Consider the following 23,630-nt stretch of genomic DNA (forward strand, 5'->3'; position numbering starts at 1 on the left):
CTGCTGTTTTCCTTCCCTCTTCTGCCTGGGGTCCCTTTTGATCTTCCCTGAAAGCAGCTGTACCTCAGATATTGTGAATGGGTGGATCTGGATCCTGGCTCTTCCCCTAAATGATCAGGGTTGAGGTCATATTTCAGGAAAATGTTATAGGATACTTGCAATCTAAAGAAGGATCTCCTCCTTCACTTCCCATACCCACTCCCACCCCCACCCCCGTTAATAAAGGGAGAACTAATAAGTAGGACAGAGAAGAGAAGTTCTTGAACCACAGGACCTACGTCAGAGGAGAATGATCAGGACTAGGACTGCCTTCAATTTAGAGCTGGCAGATCTGCAATCCTGGCAATCTTGGCCCCATTACTTTCTTCAAAATCTCTAGGCCTGGACTGCCCCACAGGGATGTAGTCTTGCCTATCTAGGGAAGGAGTGGGGAGCCTTTTCATTGGTTAACATTTACTGGGGGTAAAGAAAGGCTAGCTATCCTCCTCGATTCTTCTGTGGATTTTAGTCTGGCCCAAATTTGTCCTCTGCTTTGCCCAGGCCACTGAGACATAGAAGGGGTCTGTGTGTCTGTTGTATGTGCACTGTTATGAGAGTGGATTGTGTGTGCTAATAAATCTTTAAGAGGGAAAGTAGGTTTGTGTATTTGTGTCTGAGTACGAATCAGCAATCACATCCCTCTGTGTGTATGGCAATATCTGATGTGACTATGTAATGATAGATATATGGAATATATATATGTCTTTCAGGGTATACCCTCCTATCTGTGTCTATAAATATGTGTATCAATAAGTCTAAGGGTCTGTGCCTCTATATGTCACAAAGATAAGTCTGATGCTGAACATCTATGTATCTATATATCTAGCTGTCTGCACTTCAGTGAGTCCATTTGTGCCTGAGTGAATATGTGCCTGAGCTGGTCCCTGAATGTCCCACAGAGTGTCAATTCTCTGTTCTTTCTCTCCTTTGATCTATCTTCCTATCTCTGGACAAATATGCTGTAATTTCCCCTCCTCCTAGCTATCACCCAGGAAGGGAGCCAGAACTTCTGGGTTCTTACACCTCCTAATTTTGGTTTCTGGGGCTCCATAGGTGGAGCACAACCTCAGGCAAGTTGGGAAGGGCTGATTTATTCCTTGATTCAGATACATGACACATGTGGGAGGCCTTCTGAGAGAAGTGATGTTGTCCCTGTCCTTGCCCAGCCCTGCCAAGCTGAAATCCCAGAGATGGAATTTTCTCTACTTTAGTGGTTGGAAGGCTCTGTCGTGGCCTTCCTTCTATGTTCTGCTTTCAGTTCTCATGTATCCTGCTACCTCAGCACTATCCACCATAACTTGGACCCCTCCCCCAAGCAAAAGGAGTGATTCAACCTTGTCCAACCTCTCTTAAATCCCAACCCAGGTCCCTCATGGAGTCTTCCCTGGGAAATCCCAGGCTGAGACCTGGTATTTTCCATACTGTCCACAGTGACAATTTTGGAGAATTGGTTAGGGGAGTGAAGGCAGAACCCATGGGTCGGAGAAATTTGGGGATGAATTAAATCACAGGCTTTAGAGCTAGAAGAAACCTTAGAGATTGTCTGATCATTAGTTTAATGACCAACCTATGTAAAACACACTCACTCATAAAAATTATTAATCACTCATTCACTGACCTCCCAGCACCTTCCAACATTTCTGCCTGATGGAATTTTGGATCCTTACTAGGAATCTGCCTAGTCATCCAAATCCTAACCCCTTTTTAACAAAGAGACAAAAGGAGACTTAGATAAGAGGGATGATTTTCCAGAGATCATCCAAATTTTGGTGGAATCTTACAAAAGAGAATGTTGTTCTGTCCTATCCTGTCTGCCTCTTCCTGACCCCATTTGCAGATTTGAACCCATGGCCTCTGACTCAAAATCCATCATTCCTTCTAGGATTCAAAGCATCACCCCTTTGAGTGGGGTATTTAAGTCCCAGCATCCAGTAATTTTTCTGTCACAATAGAAAACACCATGTCTGTCTTCAGAAAGGCCATAGTCTGGTTCATAGAAATAAGACATGGAGCCCCAAACTTACAAGACAAGGCCAAGTGTAAAGGTCAAAATTCTACAGTGAGATCACCTAGCTGGAGTCATCAGAGAAGGGTTCATTCAGGAGATGTATTTGGTCAGGAGGGGCCCTTGGAGCATGAATCAAACAGGTTTTGGCAAATAGAAACAAGGGATTCCAGGCAGAGATGAGTGTAAAGGCAGGCCCGGAGCTGATTTGTTGCCATGTCAAGCTTAGAAGACTTGGGGAAGCAGAGTGGATGGTGAAAAATGTGAAAACAAAGCATCCCCACTGCTGAAACACTGTGTGTTTCCTTCTACCTCCTGACCTCAGACTCATTCCCACCAGTCCCTCCTGATCCTTCAGCCCTAGCCCTGACCCCAGTAAAGTTGGGGAGCTATCCCTTGGATTCTTCCTCTCTCTTCCTTCATCTCCCTTGTTCTGTTCTCATCACTCTGTCCTTCTGGGAACTTGGGCCAGCAAGTAGTCAATCAATCAGCAAATTTCATTTATTAAGAGTGTCAGGCACAATGTTCAGTATTGATGTATAGTATGGAAAGAGTGGAAAGGTAGGAAGGGGCCAGAGTAAAGAGCTTTTAAATAATCATAGCCAGAATTTATAAGGACAATTAGGGGGTATAGTGGATAGAATACTGGGCTTAAAATCAGGAAGATTCTCATGAGTTCAAATCTGTCCACAAATGAAGGCAAGCCTCAGTTTCCTCATCTGAAAAATGAGCTGGAGAAGGAAATGACATTATTCCAGTATGTCTTTGGAGAAAGCCCCACCTGGAGTCATGGAGAGTCAAAACAACTAAATAACAACAACGCATTCCTATAGACAGCCCTTTAAGGTTTGCCAAATTCTTTACAAATATTATCTCTTTTGATCCTCATAAGAACCCTGGGAGGTGGTTGCTATTATCACCCTCTCTGTTTTACAGATGAGGATATTGAGCCTCAGTTTAAATGATTTTTCTAAAGTCACAGAGCTAATCTGAGACCAAACTTGGATTCTAGTGAGCCCTATAGCTGTGTGCTGCTCTAAATGATAGTTTTTATTAGATACTTCTGGAGTTGGGAATGGAGAGAAGCGTGCCATAGTCAAGCATACACTTTAGACAAACCACCCCAAACAGTTTCTCCCTTACTAATAACCTTTCCCATCCATCCTCATCTTCCTCCAGAATACAAGGTCTTCTGCACTTTGCCAACTTCTGTCAGGTCTGAATTCACATCTTTCTTCAATAATTTATAATAATTATATGCATTTATATATTTAAGGCTTGCAAAAGGCTTCTCTCTTTGTTGATCTTCACAACAATCTTATCCTTATTTAACAGAGGGAGAAATTGAGATTCAGCATGATGTAAAATTTTCCACCACAGGTACAAAGCCCAGGCCTCTCCTAACTCCAAGTGCAGCCCATTTATTTTTTAGACCATTTCCTATGCTGTGATTTCATCAGCATAGGAAACTTCCTATGAGAAAACTCCAATGAAATAACTGATCCTACTCTTCAGCTTAGAAAGATACCTGGAACAGCTCCAAAAGATTTATGATGTAACTTGCTCTCGAGTTTCAAATAAAGACTTGGTGGTCACAAAGTAAAGATTGAACTATATTTTCCTTTTTCCCTTTCTCCCTTGCTTTTTGGGGAGGAAGGAGTCATGGCAAGTGCAGAAATATGTTTTTCATGACTTTACATGTATAATGGATATCATATTTCTTGATTTCTCAAGGATAGGAGATAGGAACAAAAAATTAAAATTAAGAAACCTGGGGCACTGAAAAGTTTAAATATCTTGTTAAGAGTCAATCTGCCGCTATCAGTCTTAGGCAGGAATTGAACATAGGTCTTGATCACATTGGGTAGGAGTAGAGTGGGGCTAGGAGAAAAGGGGAGGGCAAGAGGATTCACTAATATACTGAATCCCTTTCCCTTTCACATTTAAGATAGGAAGAAAATTAGTTCCAGATCTAACCCCTACTCTTATCATAGATGTGATCACAACTTTGTCAGTTAATCTTTCTGAGACAATCTATTGTCCCATTTTGAAAAAGAGCAATGCTTTACCCTTGTAAAACATGGGATGAGAGGATCATTACTGGCCATAGAAATGTAAATCGTCCTTTCCCTTATTATAAAGACTCCAGTGTGTGTTTCCTTCACACTAACCTCTCTCTGTCTCTCTCTGTGTGTCTCTATCTCTGTCTCTGTCCATCTCTCTGTGTCTCTCACACACCCACACACACACACCCACAGCCACACACCTTCTGCCCTCATTTTGTCCCTTTCCCCGTATGGTTCTTAGACAAAACAAGCTGGCCCAGCTTTTTTTTTTTTTTTTTTTTAATTATAGCTTTTTATTTAGAAGTTATATGCATGGGTAATTTTATAACATTGACAATTGCCAAACCTTTTGTTCCAATTTTTCCCCTCTTTCCCTCCACCCCTTCCCCCAGATGGCAGGTTGACTAATACATGTTAACATTTGATTTATTTAAAAAATGTTAATAATAGTTTTTTATTTTCAAAATACATGTGAAGCTAGTTTTCAACATTCATCCTTGAAAAACCTTATTTCAAATTTTTCTCCCTCTTTTCCCTCCTCCCCCTCCCCTGGATAGCAAGTAAACCAATATAGGCTAAACATTTTCAATTCTTCTAAACATTTCCATATTTATCATGCTGCATAAGAAAAAATCAAATCAAAAGGGAAAACTGTGAGAGAAAAAAAGTAAGCAAACATCAACAAAAAAGGTGAAAATACTATGTTGTGATCCACATTCAATCCCCATAATCCTCTTTCTGGATGCAGATAGCTCTTTCCATCACAAGGCAATTGGAATTTGGCCCAGCTTTTCAAAGACTGTCATCAAAAATGACTTAGCCCTGGTGTTGGTGGTCTTGCTTTCTCCCATCTTGCTTGGGCTCCCATCTACTATAGCTTGATGCTTGGGTGGGTGGGCACCAAATCCCTGGTCAAATGATGGATTTGTCATGCCTGGGTCCTTAACTCAGTGAGTCTCAGCATCCTCAGCGTTTTATGGTTGTAATGCATCTGGAGTGGCCTGTCGCGTTTCATTCAAAAAGACTCCCAAGGGCAGGACTAGATAAGAGGAAAGAAATTGGGGAACAGTTGGGGAGGTGGGTGACCTTCCTCAGAGGGACCCCCTCTCATTTGGGGAATCTCTGCCTGGCTGTGGAACTAATACCTATGGATTGTTTCTCTTTCGTTCTGGAAGAGGACCATGACATCAGGGAGGTGGATTTGGGGGAGGGCGACTGTGCAAGGTCCCCTGCCTCACTTTCCCTTCCAGAGCCATCTGGATCCCTTGGCAAGATATAGGCAAGATGATTGGGGACGGCTCTGGATGCAACGGGACACCGACTGGACTGTATTAGATAAGCCCAGGACTATACGGTCGCTTAATAAAGAGATTCTCCTCCCTTCCCCTTCTCCTCCCTCACCTCCCCCCTTCTCAAGGCTTCCCAGACAGGACAGTTAGGAGAGGGGCGATCCGAAGTCCGGAGCATCCCTAGAGGGCGCCGGCGCCACGTGTCCGCGAACGCTCAGACACCTAGGAGAAAGAGGCGGCCCATAAGTTATGAATGGTGTTTGGGATGGGGGCTCCCACGATTGGCCAAGCCCCGAGTTCTTGTAGCCAATCAAGTGCCAGTTCAAGAGGGGCTCGCCTTCCCTTTCCGGATCTCGGCGGTTTCTCGGACCTGGTCCGGTCTCCTGCGTGACCCTGCACTGCCTTCTCCTGGCCACGTTTCCGAGGCGCTCATCGGTCTGTGACGGGTCCTGGAGCCTTGGCTAGAGATCCCAAAGATGCAGCATATCCATCAACAGCATACATGACACGGTTAGCTGAGCGTCCCTTATTAAGCGCTTATTGTATGCTGCAGGCACCTTGCTAGGTTCCCGGACTGCAAAAGGGGAAGGGACACGGTCTTTGTCCCCACGAAACTTACAATTAGATATTGTTCTTTGTCTTTCTTCTGCAAACAGGGAGGGGACGCCATGACCTGCAAGTGAGTTGGATTTCAGTGAGGGAGGGCTGTGCAAGGTCACCTGCAGAGCCATCTGGGTCCAGTAGCCAGATACAGATCAGGACGACTGGAGATGGGCCTGGATGCAGCGCAAGACCTTTTCAAGCTGAAGTCTTCAATAGGTCTCAATTTGACTCAGACAACACCCATTCAGTGATTAAGACTAGGTAGTAATTGAGGTTTCCTTTCACCTAGTCCAAAAAAAAAAAAAAAAAAAAAAAAATCTAAATAAATAAATTTGGGAGAAGAAAACCCTCAGGGTTTCTGGCCAAAGTAGAAATGACAATTAAATAAATAAATATAAGACTGTGATATTATGGATATAGAAGACTCAGGAATCCCTCATTAAGTCAACAGCATTTCTTAAGTAGCCTACTATGTGCCTGGCAGTGTGTTAAACCCTGGGGTTTCAAAGCAAGGCAATCAAATCAGTTCTTGATCTCAAGAGCATATATCAGGAGCCATACTAGAACTCACTTTTTCCTGACTTTCAGGCTGTTTTCAATCTGCAAGGCTACAGGACAGCACCACCAGTTCTGGGTACATGAAAGGCCTTTTGGAGTCGTTGGCCCTTGAATTGATTTTTGAAAGGAGCTAAGGATTATGGGAGGCTGAGGTGAGGATGAAGAGCATTCTAGGCATGGGTGACAGACAACAAAGGCACAGAGACAGAGGGAAGATAAGATAAAATGAACATTTTTTTATTACATAAAAGTTTGCACAACAAAACCAAAGTAGTTAAAAAGAGAAGGGAAACCATATCAGTCAAATTACCAAAAGATTATAGAGTTAGAAAAAAATTATGAAATTCATCCAGAGGAACAAAATGTCTTTGATCAATAATGAAAGAAGTGGGAAAGAAGGGGTCCTAATGGTACCTAATCTCAAAGTATGGTACGAAGCAGTGATTATCAAAAATGATTTGATATGAGTTAAGAAATAGAGAGGGTCATTAGTAGGACAGAGTAAGCACCAAATACACAAAGCAAATTAACATAGTAGCCTAGTGTTTGATAACCCAAAGATCCCAGCTGCTGGGGAAAGAACATCCTATTTGACAAAGACTTTTGGGAAAACTGGAAAACAGTTTAAATATAGACAGACATCTCTCAGTGACATTATAAACAAATTAGAGGAGCAAGGAAGAAATTACCTTTCAGATCTATATATAAGGGAAGAGTTCATGACTAAACAGAGAATAGAGAGAACTATAGAAAATAAAATGGAAGATTTTGATCACAAAAAATTAATTTTTGTAAAAACAAACCAATGTTGACAGAATTGGAAGGAAACTAGATAATGATGGGGGGAAATTTTTGCAGAATGTTTTTCTGATAAAGGTCTCATATTTAAGATATATAAGGAACTAATTCAATTTTGGTTTGTTTATTTTGAGTTTTTTTGGTTTGTTTGTTTTTTGCTGAGGTAATTGGGGTCAAGTGACTTGCCCAGGGTCACACAGATAAGAAGTGTTAAGTGTCTAAGACCAGATTTGAACTCAGGTCCTCCTGACTTCAGGGCTGATACTCTATCCACTGCCCCACCTAGCTGTCCCCTAATTCAAATTTGTAAGAATAAGAACCATTCCCCAACTGATAAATGGTTAAAGGATAACAACAGGAAGTTTTCTAAGGGAGAAGTCCATATTATCAATGTGAAAAAAATCATAACAAATCACTAATAATTAGAGAAATAAAAATTAAAACAATGCTGAGGTTCTGCCTCATAGTTATCAGATCAGCAAACTTTGTTGTTTGTCTTTCATTCTCAAAGAGAAATCAGGGAGGTGATGTCATGACATACAAATGAGTTGGATTTAAGTGAGGGAGGGTTGTGCAAAGTCACCAGCCTTGCTTTATCCTTCAGGGCCTTCTGGGTCTATTGGCCAGATACAGACCAGGATGACTGGAAATGCAGTGGAAGACCTTGACCTTTTTAAGCTCAGGTCTTAAATAAGTCTCAAAAATGGAAAATGACAAATGCTGGAAGGGCTTCAGAAAACATATATCAATTCGCTATTGATGAAGCTATGAATTAGTCTGGCCATTCTAGAAAGTATTTTGTAACTATTTTTAAAAATTGAGTAAACTACAATGATTAACAGTGAATCACTTAGCTCTTCTTAGCAATATAATGATCTAAGAATTTCAAGACTCATGATAATAAGTGCTATCCCTCTCCAGAGAAAGAACTGATGGTCTAGATGAAGATTGAAGTATACTTAAAAAAAAAAAAAAAACTTTAATGTTTGTTTTTTTGTTTGTTTTGGGGGTGGTCTGTATTTTCTTTTACAACATGACTAAGGTGGAACTGTGTTTTGCATGACTGCACATGTATAACTTATATCAAATCACTTATCTTCTCAATGGGGGGAAGAAAGAATTTGGAACTCAACATTTAAAAAAATGTTTTTTAAATGTTTTTTACATGTAAATGGAAAAAAACAAAATATTTAAAACTTGGGGAGAGTTACTAAATTGTTTGTGACTTTTGACGCAGTAATGTCACTATTAGACCTATAACCCAGAGATCAAAGAAAGAAGAAAAGGACTTATCATATACAAAAATATTTATAACAACTCTTTTTGTAGTGATAAAGAATTGAAACTTCAGTTCCCCATCAATTGTGGACTGGCTGAACAAATTATGGTATATAAATATAATACAATATTATTATACTTGGCCAAAAGATATGAACAGACAATTTTCAGGTGAAGAATCAAAACTTTCTAATCATATGAAAAATGCTCTAAATCCCTATTAATAAGAGAAAATTAAATTAAGACAACTCCAAGATATTGCTGCACATCTCCCAGATTGGCTAAGATGACAGGAAAAGATAATGATAAATGCTGGAAGGGATGTCGGAAAACTGGACATTAATACAATTGTTGGTGGAGTTGTAAACTGATCCAACCATTCTGGAGAGCAATTTGGAACTGCCCAAAAGGCCATTAAGTTGTGCATATCCTTTGAATTAGCAATGTCCTACTTGGATCTGTATCCCAAAGAGATCATTAAAAAAGGGGAAAGGACCCACATGTGCAAAAATGTTTGTCACCCTTTTTGTATTGGCAAGAAACTGGAAACCGAGTGGATGCCCATCAGTTGGGGAATGGTTAAATAAGTTATGGTAGATAAATGTTATTAAATATTATTGTTCTATAAAAAAATGAGCAGCAGGATGATTTCGAAAAGGCCTGGAGAGACTTACATGGACTAATGCTAAATGAATTGAATAGAACCAAGAGAATATTGTACACAGCAACTGCAAGATTACATGATTTTCAATTCTTATGGAAGTGGCTCTTTTCAAAACAATGAGGTGATTCAGAACAATTCTAATAGAGTTGTGATGGAGAGAGCCATTTACATCCAAAGAGAGGACTTTGGGAACTGAATGTGGATTACAACATAACATTCTCACTCTTTTTGTTGTTGTTTGCTTGCATTTTGTTTTCTTATTCATTTACTTTCTTTTTTTGATCTGATTTTTCTTGTGCAGCAAGAGAATTGTATAAATATGTTTATACATATTAGACAACATATATTTTAACATGTTTAACATAGATTGCTTGCCATCTAGAGGAAGAGGTGGGGGGAAGGAGGAAAAAATCTGAAACATAAGGCTATGCCAGGGTCAATGTTGTCAAATTATCCATGCATATGTTTTGAAAATAAAATGCTTTATAAAAATATTTAAGAAATACTAAATATTTAAATATTTATTCACTATAAGAAATTGTGAAGGGAAAGCTTCAGTAAAGCCTAGGAAAATTTGTATGAATGAATGCCAAGTGAAATTAGAACTGGGAGAACAATTTATACATGATAGAAGTAGGCTAACCACAGAGAAATGATAATAAGTGCAGGGTGCAGAATCAGACATATACTTTTGAGATATGGCCAATGTGCAAATTAGTTTTGCTTGCCTATATGTATTTATTATAGACTTTTGTCTTTCTTTTGTTTGGAGATGGGAGTGGGGTGGAAGAAGAAAAGGGTGGAAAGGAGAAAGGGAAGCAGGGAGCAGAACTGACAGGGAAGAGAAGGGCTATCAATAGAATTGCCAAAAGAAAAGAATGAAAAGAATGTCACTGAAGCTTTTTGAATGCACTGAAGAATCAGAGGGGGAAAAAAGATCAAATAGAAATAGTCAAGCAAGATAGTTTTGAAAGTTATTTGTTCAATTTAACACATAAAAGGAAAAACAAGCTGTATATAATGGAGATTTGTGGTTTCATATATAATCTTTTCTTTTCTAGTTTATATACAGAAGTATTCATTTTATTTTGTGTTTATTAAGTTCAGAATAAAAATATACATATATAGATATGCAAAATAAAATATATACATAATTATAATATACAATATTAGATACATTAGATACAATATTAGATACATATATATCTATACACACACACACTTTTGAAGCTCAAAGGCCTGAAAGGAACTTATAAAATGGTCGATTTGGGGAACAAAAGAACAGTAATGTGAAACAGAGTAGCTAGATGATTGTGGAGCAGTGGATAGAGCTCTGGGCATAGAACCAGGAAGTCTCATCTTCCTGAGTTCAAATCTGATCTCAGACACTTGCTTTCTAGCTGTGCAGTCCTGGGCAAGTCTCTTAACCTTCTTTGACTCGATTTCCTCACCTGTCAAATGACCTGGAGAAGGAAATGACAAAGCACAGGAATTTTTGCCAAGATACAAAGATATGAGTGAAAATGATTGAACTAGTCTCTTCATAAAAACTCATGCTAGCTGTTGCTCCACCTCAAAACTCAGTTGCTGCCTTTTGTACCTTAGCACAAACTACCTTTTGTCTCCTAAGCAAAATCTCTGGTTCTCTGCATTCTTATCTCCTTCAATTCAAATACTGTCTTTTCATTATAGATCTTTTTTTTTTTTTTTTTTTTTTCACTCCCTCAGTTCGTTTTACATTATGCTTCTTTGTATGTGTTGTATCTTCCAGGAAAATGTAAGCTTTTTGAAGTCAGGGGTAGTTTTACTCTGTATCTCCTGCCCTTAGCACATAATAAGTCTGCACCACTCAAGTAACTTGCAAGGCCAAATTTGGGGAATAGCTAGGAGTCTCATTTGCCTGAGCTTGGTTGGTACTGGGCTGTTGAGGAGTTGCCTCTGTACCCTGATGTCCTTGTGAGCAATTAAATTCAGCAAATTTTCATATGACTTACATTCTCACTTTTCCTTCTTTTTAAAAATTTTTATTCTTTTCTTGGCCCTGGTCCAAAGTGATGATGATTCAGGGTAGAGAGACTGGTGAAGATATTTCTGAGGATTCTGGCACACATAGGAAGGTGACTGCCCTTCCTTGTGTCTCAGAGGGTCTTGGGGGAAATGCTTACAATGAACAGGGAGTCATGAAGTAAGGGAGGGCGGGGTACAGCACTTGTACTCTGCTTCCTTCTTTTGATACCCTCAAGAGCTAGACTTCCTGATCATCTTGGATTCTGATCTTCCAGATTTCCATGATGTAGAGAGGAGTAATCCAGCATGTGATTCCCAGAGATCAGCCCTCTAAAAGCGATCCAGATAATGGAGCCAGAGAGAAACTGAGCAACTATTTTACTATCAGAATGGTAAGTTGGAAAAAAGACTGACTTCTTTCACTGTTAGAATGTCTTACCTATTAGAGTCTGTGATCCTTAGATGGTATACCAGATATACTGCCTTTTCTTATGCTTTTTACATGAGGTTTGGGGCTCATTTTTATAGTTGAGCTTTTTCCTTAATTTTTTTTCTAAAACCAGACTTCTAAGTGCCATCCTCCTTATTCTCTTTATTCTCCATCTACTGAACCTTACTCTCACTTTTGGGACTTAAGTTCTGATAGGTGAATTTTCACCTTTTTTTTGTCAAGCATCTGCGATGCTTCCTGGCCATTTCCAAACCATCAACTCCCTTGTAGTTTACTTTCATGTTGGTCTTTCCTCATAAGAATGCAAGCTCATTGAGGGCAGGGACTATCTTGTTTGCTCATATTTGTATCTCCGGCACTTAGCACAGTTCCTTGCCCATAGCAAGGGCTAGATAAATATTTTATCAGCCATTCATTTACTCCTTCAATGTATTGATTTGCCAGTTGAGAGGCCTCGGGTGGTCAATTAATTAATGAAGTATTTATTACACAGAGAGCCATGCTCAGCATTGGGGTGGGGATACAATTAAAAAATATAGTCCCTGTTCTCAAGGATCTCACATTCTAATGGGGGAGACAGTATATATGGAAAGATGGAAGATTTAGTTACAATTTAGATGGAAAGATGCCATAGAACTTAAAGTATGGAGACAAAACAGAAGAGAATGTCTCTTCGTTAATGTTATTTCAACTGATCTAATTGTTAGTCTACTAAATAGAGCTGACTGTAGACCACCATATCACACTATGCTTCCCATTGAATTCAACCATTCCAGATATTTTGTCATCTACCGTGTCATTTTCTATTTTCTTCTTGGTCTGGACTTAGTTGTCAAGTTAATCCTGTCATAATATCATCATTTTTGGAAAGGAGCTGTCAATTGTTCTATGGATCAAGTCAACAGCCATACTCGGACATTCCTTTCCCTGGACACTTTCCTTACTAGATGTATATGTTGCCTTCCCCCTTAGACTGTAAATTCCTTAGGCCTGAGATAGCCAAAGGACTGTCGAACTGCTCATACCCTCTGATCCAGCAGTGGGTCTGAATCCCAAAGAGGTCATTATAAAAGGGGAAAGGACCCACATCTGCAAAAGTGTTTGTGGCAGCCCTTTTTGTAGTGGCAAGGAATGGGAAACTGAGTGGCTGCCCATCAGGTGGGGAATGGCTGAATAAGGTATGGGATATGAATGCTTTGTTAAATTAGTTCTGACTCAAACAATTAGACTCTTGTGAGGAGATCCTTCAGAGAGAATCAACAGGCCTTTTTTCCTTCATTTTCTTCTGGGGAGTTCTTGAAAGCACATTAGGGGATATTTAGGAGCCATTAATAGCAGCTTTGCAGAAGCATGTGACAAGGCAGCCATGTATTTGCCTGAGTAGCCCGAGAGGGAAGTTCCTGGACCGTGCTATTTCTGGACATTCGCCTTCGAGTTATAGAGGAGGGGAAATTTCTCAGGCATTGTAATTCAGGAATCTGTCCTAGCCTGGAGAGGGAGATTTCCTGGACAACACCAGCATCAGAGGTTGCCTTTGCAGTAAGTCTAAGGAGAAGGATGGCCTTAAGAGATAGAGTCAGGGCAGCTAAGATGGGGCAGGAGATAGAACATCAGCCCTGAAGTCAGGAAAATGTGAGTTCAAATCTGGGCTCAGACACTTTCTAGCTGTGATCCTGGACAAGTCACTTAACCCTGATTTCATCAAAAAAAAAAAAAAAAAAAAAGCGGGGAGAAGGAAACAAAGCCTTAGTAAACACAGAGAAGGTCATGAATCTGGCTGCTAGTACTGGGCAATAGACCAAAAGCCACAATACAGAGGACCAAAGGTCTGGAATTTGTATTCTGCTATTAAAATCAGTTATTCAGACCGTATAGGTCAGCTGTTAGACTTCCAACTCAGTATAAGACAATTAGGACTGGCAAGAAACTACCCCAAAACCAAGGATAGCCCATTGGGTCTGGAGAGTCGGGGGAAGGATACTAAATTTCCTCCTATAGGAAGAGGCACACATCTGAATATTGTTGGGTAGCCCGCCAGGGCTTTTCCTTTGGAGCCTAAACCACAGGCAGAAGCTTTGGTGTGGAGGACTTTAGGACCCCGGTGGAAAAGAATGCTTTTGATTCTTTACGAGCTATTAAAAGTGGTTTAATGTGTGTTCTGAATGCATTTATGGACTCTTGAGTCCTTTATATTTTCTCTATTCTGCATGTCTTACTAAAGGATAAAGTAAAGACTATCCAACACATGTAAAATGCATTTGGTACCGTTAGTACTTGTAGGGGACCTGGGAATTCTTTTGTATACCATTTGTGGACCTAAAATAGATGGTATTCAGAGATTTCCCAGAGTAAACTCTGAGAAATAGAGAATATTTCAAGCCAGATCAAAACTGTTCAAAACCCAGAATAGATAGGGAGTGGGGGAAAGGTCCTGAAGGGGACACCCCTATAAATGTCACATAGATTCTGCTCTTGAGGAGCTTACAATTTATGGTGAGGGGGAGCACAAGTCTCAGAACCGGAATTCAAATAAAGACCCTATTCCATACAACCTGGGAATCTTGCTGTAAGACATTAAATTTGTTCCCTCGCTTCTAGGAGCCACATGTTGTAGCAGATGGTCTCAGAGTTAGGAAAGGCCTGGAAAGGCCAGTCTTGGAATACTCTACCTGTGTGTTTTTGGTTGGTGACCCTCTCAGACAGTAAGTAGCAGATGAGTCGTAGACATCTATTGGTGGGAGAAGTTCCCTCACAGAAAAAATCATAAATCCAGAGCAAAATAAAACAAAAAGAGAAAAAGAGGGAATCAGATTATGTTAAATGATTGCTAAAGTCCCTTCAAGCTTTAAAAAGTATGGGTGGAAGGACATAAATGTCAAGAGAGAGAGGTGAAGAACAATTTAAAGTTCCATAATATAATGTAAGTAAAGTCTTTGAGGACCCTTTCTCATTTTGGAGTGGTGTCCCCAGTTCCTAGCACAGTGCCCCGGGACTTTGTGGGAACTAAGTAAATGCTTCAGGTGGAGAACTGAGGCCGGGAGAGAGGTTGGGTGATTTGTCTGCCCCAAGTCACAAAAGCAGCAAAGCGAGGAGCTTACAGTTCTAGTCATGGAGGCAATGCGGGGGGCCCCCAAGCCACTCTGATCTGTGGCCCCCACCTGCAAGCTCCCGATTTTCAAATAACTCTCACGGATCTCCTTGCCTGGAATCAATGCAATGAACCTTTTTTAGACAAGAGTGGTATATGTATATGCTCATTTGTAGTTTATAAAGAGATGATATAACCTCTTATGCCATGTTAGGGTGGCCACCTGTTCCTTAGTAGGAGTGGAATGGAGGTGACACTGTCTATTGCTGAGTGAAGGTCATTACTCAGACGTTCCAAATGTATGTTTGTGGTGAATCACTCCAACCTTCCCAACATTCCACTCCCCATTGTCACAACTGGGAGCACCTGGAACCCTTTCCCCTTCCTATCATTGTCTACCCATTGCCTCAGAAAGAAAACGGAGGTGAAAACGGAGGCTTGTGAGCATCCATGAGGGGCCACTCTTCTTAACCAGTGTTTCCCAGGTTTTCTAACATTTCCTCTATCCCTGATGTTCATAGAGTTTTATTAGCTTCTGCTAAAATCCCCAAACTCCCATCCCCTAATCCTTATAAAGGATGAAGCTGGATTGGGAGGTAAAGAAAGCCAAAATCATGATAGAAAAAGGAAGAATTTTCTCCTGGGATTAGGGGCTTTGGTTTTCCTAAGGATAAAAAGGGGGGGTGGACACCCTGATAAGCCCAAAAGTGGACTTCCCTGGGGGTAGGAGCTTCAGGGGGATCCCATTTTTCAAGCCAGACTAGTGGTGACTTCAGAGCTGAAGAGGTCCATTCTATAAATGGTGAAGCCTATAATAAAAAGGAGGGAGGGAGGAGAATGGTGAGGATGGCCCACAGCCCTGATGCTGACGCTGTGTTAGTCACCCACAGACATCACGTCCAAGGGATTCAGACTGAATACCCTTTTGCCCTGGCACAAGAGCCAAGTCCCTTCCGGAGTCCATTCTCTAATCACAGAATTTGGGAGCTACCAGTGGCCCTAGAAACAATCTAGTGAGGTAGGAATTCCTCACCTCGGGCCCATGGATTTGTTTTGTAAAATACTTTGAGAAATGTATTAGAATTGGTTTGCTTTGTAACCCTATGTTTTGTTTTATGCATTTTAAAAAATAGTTCTAAGAAGAGGTCTGTAGGCTCCTCCAGACTACCAAAGGGATCACACAAAAAGCTAAGAACCTCTGCTTTAGTCCAACCATTTCATTTATAGATGGAGAAACTCTCACGCCCAATCAGTGCCCAAGCTGAGATTCAAATGGAGTACCCTCACTACAGTCTCTTGATGATCCCCATGGAGGAAAATTCTCCTTTTCCTGTTCTGAACACTCGGGGTTCCCCATTCCGCTTCTTCAATTCAGGGGCAGAATTCCCAGAAGGAGAGAAAAGCAGCCTGGAGTGGGGAGGCAGGGAGGGGGGAACACAAGCATTTCTGTAGAAAAGGGAGCCTCTAACTGGAGGGTGGAAGTGGGGAGGGAGTGGGGTTGTGAGCACAGAAAGTCCCTCCCCATTCCACTTCTCAGGGTGCTGAAAACTTCCAGGCAGCCCGAGGGGGACCCAAGACTCAGGAGCCAAAATGGCCTTAAAGAGCCTGGGTCTTGGCTTGGACCGATTACTCCCTTGTTCCCCCCATTTATCCTTTCTGAAATGCTGATCTACAGGTGCCCTGGGATTGAGAACCTCCATGATGGGGCCCGTCAGGGGAAAGTCTTAGAACCCTAATCAGAAAGAGTGGAGAATGAGTAAGAGGAAAAAGGGACAGAAAGAGAGGGAAACTGGGAGAAGCAGAGAAAACAGGGACCCAGAGAGATGACAACTCGGGCAAAAACAGGGGAAAGAAAAAGACCTGGTCCATGAGCTCCTAGAACACGGGAAAGGTATCAGAGTCTAGGTGCTTAATAAATGTGGGTAGGATTAAACTGACTCTGAGACAGTCTTTAGTCCATCTCAGTCTCTCACTATGAGTTGACCTCCGTCTCTGGAACAGTCACGGAAAAAAACAACTAGAAAATAGACCCAGACAGAAACCCCGTAAAGACGGCCAGACACAGGCACTACGCGGGGTTAACGCAGCGTTCCGTTGGGGGAGGGTGGCTGCTGTCTCAGACTGTCCCTGTCCCGGTCCACGGCCCTATTCCCATTTCTGGCTGGATGGGTCCTCCCCAGGAATTCTCAGCTGGTGATTCTTCCCCACTCCCCCCACCCCCCTTTCTGGGCTAAGAATGACTCTAGCAGAGCTTCCCCTCCCCTACAACATCCCTCCCCCCACCAAGGTGGAAACAATGACAGCATCGGCTCCCAATACCAGGGGCCTGACATCACGAGGGGGGGGGGGTGCGCTCCAGCAAAGAGGGGCTGGCTGACGTGGGGGAAGGGGAGGGGGGGATTGCTTCTCAGCCATTGGCGGGCCCTCTGGCCCAATGGGATGACCTGCCAGGGCTCATATGGGGAGGCCCAGAGCTCAAGCTTTCAAAAAGTTGCAGGGAAAATTGGAGACCACTTCAGCAGTAGCAGCAGCAGCAGCAGCTCCAAAGCAGGAGAACCCCAGGCTAGGCTCCTGTCCACTGGCAGCAGAACCACCAGCATGTCCACTGCTCATTTCAACCGGGGCCCCGCTTACGGACTGTCCGCCGAGGTCAAGAACAAGGTAAAGTCTGGATCACCTTAGCCGGGTCATCTCCCCTGGGACGCGCCTCCAGTGGGATTCCTAGTCCTCAGCCCCCGTAGGAATGTCATGTCCCGGGCTTTGAGTTTCTCCCTCCTCCTTCCTCTCTGCTCCCCAGTCCCCAGCTCTGGCTCTGGGTACCTGGAGGGGAGGGTAACAAGGTGACTACAGAATTCAGGGAGCCAGGTCTAGTCCAGGAAGGAGAGTCATTGTTTCGGAACTAAAGACCAGTGGAAGAGGGTTCTTATCCAGCTCTAGACCTCAGTCTTTCCACTACCTGAGCTTCTGCTCAGTGAGAATGATGGAGGACAGGCCTAAATCTGGGTGAGAGGAAGAGGGAAGGAAAGGAGAGGGTTTAGAAAGGCAAAAGGGGGAACAGGGGAGGATAGGATGGTCAAGGGGAAGAACTGGAGGGACAGGACAGTAAGGAGAAGGGACTAGAAGGGTAGAGGGGATCAGGGAAGAGAGAGACTGAAGGGGCAAAGGGTAAGGAGAAAGGGAGTGGAGTGGGAAAAGTGTGCAAGGGAGAGGGAGTTAGGAGAGTTTAACCCAGAGAGGCTGGAGATACAGAAAGTCAAGGAGATATTTATAGGAATCTACCTTGTGGGGTGGGACCTGGTGCCTGAAGGAGAGAGGGCCTCAGCTCAGCAGGCCTTTTAAAGGAGCCAGGAGTTGCTTAAATACTCCTCTTGGGAATATTTCCTCCCTGGAAGCTCTTACTCCTGGGATTTTGTTCCCTACTTTGCACCCCGTAGTTCTGAGCATCCATCTTATAGATATAAGTAATAAATTTTAAGAGTATGGAGGGTGAAAGAAGGAAGAAGGAGACTGATTCCCTACCTCCATAGCACCAAGGGGACCAGGATGGGCAGGATCCTTTTCTCCAGCATCCCAGGGGCATCCTTCAGCCCCAGGGCCACCTGCTGGGAGATGCATTGCTCAGTAACTTTGGGGAATTTTAAATCTTCCACTATCCCTCATCAGGCTAACACAGGTTGAACCCCAACAAGGAGAGCAAAGCCAAATCTCAGAGGTGCTGGGTGATAGTGAAAAGGCAAGAAGTTCCCTGGGGACAGTGGGACTATTTGGTTACCTGGTTCTGAATTCTTGCTAGGTGCCCTTCTGGAGCTCAGGTTAGAAAGCTTCCAGGACACAGAGGGCTTTGTCACCTGCCTGAGCTTCTCTGCTATGGACTCCCAGCAGGGAGCAGACTGGCTCTTTGATGATAAGTGCCTGGAAACACCCAGAAAGGCCCACCTGTTGATAACGATGGTCAGCAGGAAGCATCTCCGCGCCATCCCCACCATCCTCCAACAAGGGAGCATGGGAGACATAGGAAGTTCAGACTGGTTTCCCATTATTGTCGACCCCTATTTACTCTCTAAATGCTCCAGTTATCTTTCCTCCTGGGTCCCAAATAACCTCACAGAGTAGCATATTTCTGAGGGTCTCTATCTCCCCTTCGGATGGAAAAGCTCAGTCCTTTGGAGAAAGAAACCTGGAGGGGAGCAGGGATCTGACTGGGATGGTGAGGCTGGAGGGGGAGGAGAGAATTTAAAATCCCAGATTGAGCAGGAAAGGACCTTAGAAATCATCTTGTCCAATCATCCTGACTTCCCAGCCAAGAAAACGGAGATTCCCTGGGGATAGGGGGTCTTCCCTCCTCCCTTTCTCTCCATTTAACAGGATCAGGAAGGGGAGTGAGGGGGGGAGCTTGGGCTGCCCATCCCCCACTGGGACCCAGTTCCAGACTACCCCCTCTCTCCCTGAAGCACCCGGCAGAGCAGCCTCTCCATATAAGGCTGCTTTGGGGGAAGCTAGGCAGGGAAGCCCGAGCTCTATATAAGGGCTGGTTTGCTTTATAAAGCAAACTGGAGCTGGAGGGGAGGTGGGGGCTGGGGGACCAAAGGGAGGGGCCACAGTGCAGGCTGGCAACAGATGCTTCTCGGGCCAGGTGAGTAGGAAGAGTGGAGAGCTAGGCCCCTCCCCTCCTGTGGGATTCCGGCCCAATCCTCCCCCTCCTCCTCCTTACCCCAATGCCCTGCCCGGGGGCAGATCGGGACCTGGGCACCCCCTGCTGGCACGTAGGAGACCAAGGTAACGGTGCTCAGCCAGGCTTTCCCAACCCACTTCTCCCCCATCGAGTTCCTGAAGCCTGGGGGAGGACCTGGACCAAAGTGGTGTTGAGATAGAGAACTTGTTTAGTCTAGTGGGGTCACGGTGTCCCCTCATCCCATATCTACACACTCTGTCTGTCTGTCTCTCCCAAGCTCCCACCCCTCTCTGTCTCTTCTTCCTCTGTCTTCCTCCCTTCTTCTCTGTCTGTCTCTATTTCTCAGTTTCTCTGTCTCTGTCTGTCTCTCTCCCTCTCCCTCCTTCTCTCTCTTTTTCTGTCCCCTCTCCCTTTCTCTCTGTTTCTCTGTCTGTCTCTGTCTCTCTCTCTGTGTTTCTCTGTCTCTGTCTCTCTCTCTGTCTGTTTCTTTGTCTCTCTGTGTCTCTGTCTCTGTGTCTGTTTCTGTCTCTGTGTCTCTGTCTCTCTCAGTTTCTCTGTCTCTGTGTGTGTGTGTGTGTTTCTCTCTCTCTCTCTCTTCTCTTTGTCTCTCTCTGTTTCTCTCTGTCTGTGTGTGTGTGTGTGTGTGTGTGTGTGTGTGTTTCTCTCTCTCTCTCTCTTCTCTGTCTTTGTCTCTCTCTGTCTCCCTCTGTTTCTCTCTCTCTCTCTCTCTCTCTCTCTCTCTCTCTCTCTGTCTCTGTCTCTCTGTGTGCTTCTCTCTCTCTGTCTCATACACACACACACACACACACACACACACACATGCATACATCCCCCACAAAACTCAGCACTGCCATAGGTTCACCTGTCTTGGAAGCTTCCATACAATTCCTGGCTGCGAGATTAACTGGAAATGACTTCTCGGGGTCCTCCAACTCTGAGATTCTGGGATGTAATTACAGAGGATTGGAGATGAAGATAGAGAAAAACAAGTCCCAGAAAGCTGCACAGATCCATGGGCATCCATGTTTACTAACACACCCCCAGAGAGCCTGGGAAAGGCCGCAGAACTGGGACACACGCTGCCTCAGATGACACTTCTGTGCCCAAGCGTTCTGCATTAGGACTTCTGTCCAGACCCATGCTCGAGAGGGCTGAGAAGGGAAGAAGCAGGAAATACTGACTCTCAAGTTTGGTTGAGGGGGCTGAAGGATGACCCCCCCCCCGGGGCTCTCCTTTCATCTCTACCCAATTCTCCCCCATTGCCGGGTGCCAAACCTCTGGCATGCTTGGAATGGGCCCCCTGGGCAGGTGCTGAGCATGGCCCTGGCCTAACGCCTCCCCCCGCCCCTGGGCCCAGGGACAGCATTGCCTTAGTTGGGAAGAGATGGGAAAGAAAGCCTGCCTCTCAGTCAGCAGGAGGAGATGGGGCTGGGGAGGAGGGGTAACAATGGGCACGCTTCATTCTAGGCCCTTGACACAGTTCAGGACAGGGCCTTGCCACCCGAGACACACTTTCCGTGGCCAGTTTTGCCCTTCTGAGTCTCAGTCATAACCCAAGTCCTCCCCCCGCCCCCACACCTCCTCACAGCGCTCTCACCATTGTCTCCCACCACCCAGCTGGCCCAGAAGTATGACCCGCAACGGGAGCAGGAGTTGCGGACATGGATCGAGGAGATCACCGGGAGGCGCATAGGGCCCAACTTCATGGATGGTCTCAAGGATGGAATCATTCTCTGCGAGTAAGGATGGGCCCTGTGTGGGGATTCCATGACCTGGGTGTGTCAGGTCTGCCCCCTCAATGCTCAATATGGGGCAAGAGGTTCCGTTCTCCCCCACCCCCACCCCCACCAGGAGCGTAGCAGGCAGATTCTGAACACAGGAGCTGGGACCAGTCCCTGACTGCTATTTACCACTGTGGGGGTCATTGCGGGTGGGGGGCAGACAAAGGCTGTCAAGTGGTGAATTCTGTTTGCTCTCAGCACAGGGCCCGAGCAGAAGGAAGTTGAGCAGAGGACATTTGGGTTCAAAAACAAGTAACAGCATTTCAATAGTTGGTTCTGTTCAAAAGTGGAAGGGACAGCCCGGAGGGTGCCATAATGGGCCCCAAACTCTGGGTTTGAGGGAAAACAGAATGTTTCTTGTAGGCAAGGCCTTCTGCCCAAGCTGGCGAGAGAAGCCCCTGAACAGCCCGGGTTCCCCCATCCTTTGTCCCTTTCAGGTTTATCAATAAGCTGCAGCCGGGCTCGGTGCGGAAGGTGAACGAGTCCACCCAGAACTGGCACCAGGTAGGAGCTGGCCCGCCTGCCCCATCCCCCGCTCTCCGTCAGCCCCTGCCCCCCTTCCCCTCCTGACCCCTGTGCTCTGCCCACCCCCCCAGCTGGAAAACATTGGCAACTTCATCAAAGCCATCACCAAGTACGGGGTGAAGCCGCATGACATCTTCGAAGCCAACGACCTGTTTGAGAACACCAACCACACGCAGGTCCAGTCCACCCTCATTGCCCTGGCCAGCGTGGTGAGTGGGGCGGCGGGAGGCCTTCTGTGGGGAGGGGGACGGGGAGAGGGGTGCCTTTCTGCGGGGGAGAGGGAAAGGGAGGTGGGGGAGGGGACCCTTCTGCGGGGGAGGGGGAGTCGGGGCGGCGTCTCCATGCCTGGGTCTCCGCAGGCCAAGACCAAAGGGAACAAGGTGAACGTGGGAGTGAAGTACGCAGAGAAGCAGGAGAGGAAGTTTCAGCCCGAGAAGCTGAAGGAGGGGCGGAACATCATAGGCTTGCAGGTGGGTCAGGCTCCCTGGGCGGAGAAGGCCTGCCGTGCCGGTTGCTCGCAGAGCGGTCTGGCCCACGTTCCTGCTGGCCTTGGGAGGGGCCGGGCTAGTCCCCGCCACCCTAAGGCTCCCGGGTGGGTTTCTCCCTAGATGGGCACCAACAAGTTTGCCAGCCAGCAAGGGATGACAGCGTATGGCACCCGCCGCCACCTCTATGACCCCAAGCTGGGCACTGACCAGCCCTTGGACCAGGCCACCATCAGCCTGCAGATGGGCACCAACAAGGGGGCCAGCCAGGTAATGCACGGCGGCGGAGGGAGGCGGGGCAGTGCTGTCTGAACGCCTCCCTGGTGGGCACCCGGTGCTTCCGGCCCGGCCCCGCGGGCAGGACACGTGTTACAGCCGCCATTCTGCTCCTCCCCACTGCAGGCGGGCATGACGGCCCCCGGGACCAAGCGACAGATCTTTGAGCCGACACTGGGCATGGAGCACTGCGACACACTCAACGTCAGTCTGCAGATGGGCAGCAACAAGGGGGCGTCCCAGCGCGGCATGACGGTGTACGGCCTGCCCCGCCAGGTGTACGACCCCAAATACTGCCTGACCCCCGAGTACCCGGAGCTGGATGAGCCCACTCACAATCATCACTCACACAACTACTACAACTCTGCGTAGGGGCCAACCCCGCCCAGGGAGTCAGCAGCTGCTCTAGGGGCCTGAAGAATGGCCGGGCCCAGCCTGCCTTACCACCATGCCTCAGGGGCCTGGGGACTTCAGGGTTGGGGGAGTGGGCTGCGGGAGCCAGGAGAAGGGGGAGAAGAGAGAGAAGGAAGGAGGCTCTTTCCTCCTTCCCCTTCCCTAGACCCTGCCCAAAGCCTAACCCTGAGCCTGCTGCATTCTTGGGTCTGCTTTCCACCCTGCCTCCTGCTCAAGGGCTAAGGCCCCCATTTTCCCCCCCGAGGTCAGCGTAAGAGTGAGGTCTCTTCCTAGGGATGGAGGTGAAACCTCAAATACACCAAATACAATAAGGCTGGACAATACCCCCAACAGAAAAGCCTCAAGAAATCCAAACTACTGAGTGAAGATGAAATTGCTCTGTCTCCCTTGCCCTGAGGACCCCTGTTCTTGTCCCATCCTGACAGCCCTGACCCCAAAGCCAATTTGTCTCGGACTCTTCCCTTCCCAACCCCAGCGCAGTGAGCACCAACTGCATGACAAAAGGCCAAGCGGACACACTCGGTTTTGCATTTTTGCATTGACTGGCATTCCTGAAGGCGTTTGTTAAGTGAGCACTTTCTTTTTTAACATTTCACTGGAGCACAATAAAAATCTACAAAAACCACTCATA

General features: G+C 45.3%; 1 protein-coding gene across 2 annotated transcripts; it reads left to right on the forward strand.

The window, feature by feature from the left end:
- Nucleotides 1-17,305: 17,305 nt before the first annotated feature.
- On the forward strand, nt 17,306-23,630 carry CNN1 (calponin 1). 2 transcript variants are annotated; one of them, XM_003760436.4, is made up of 7 exons: nt 17,306-17,507; nt 21,136-21,257; nt 21,737-21,803; nt 21,896-22,033; nt 22,184-22,294; nt 22,433-22,579; nt 22,712-23,630. In XM_003760436.4, the coding sequence occupies exons 1-7, from the start codon at nt 17,445-17,447 to the stop codon at nt 22,955-22,957; spliced, it is 894 nt and encodes a 297-aa protein (XP_003760484.1). In that variant the 5' UTR covers nt 17,306-17,444; the 3' UTR covers nt 22,958-23,630. The 2 variants fall into 2 exon arrangements, with proteins under 2 accessions (XP_003760484.1, XP_031803451.1); XM_031947591.1 differs by lacking the exon at nt 17,306-17,507 and adding an exon at nt 19,417-19,479.

This window comes from Sarcophilus harrisii, chromosome 1 (assembly GCF_902635505.1).
Source record: "Sarcophilus harrisii chromosome 1, mSarHar1.11, whole genome shotgun sequence".
Taxonomy (NCBI): domain Eukaryota; kingdom Metazoa; phylum Chordata; class Mammalia; order Dasyuromorphia; family Dasyuridae; genus Sarcophilus; species Sarcophilus harrisii.

Excerpts from the sequence above, each read along its gene's own strand:
- CNN1 (XM_003760436.4), top strand. The coding sequence starts at position 17,445 with ATGTCCACTGCTCATTTCAACCGGGGCCCCGCTTACGGACTGTCCGCC. Across the intron at positions 17,508-21,135 it reads CCGCCGAGGTCAAGAACAAG|CTGGCCCAGAAGTATGACCC; the intron begins GTAAAGTCTGGA and ends CCCACCACCCAG. Across the intron at positions 22,295-22,432 it reads GGAACATCATAGGCTTGCAG|ATGGGCACCAACAAGTTTGC; the intron begins GTGGGTCAGGCT and ends GTTTCTCCCTAG.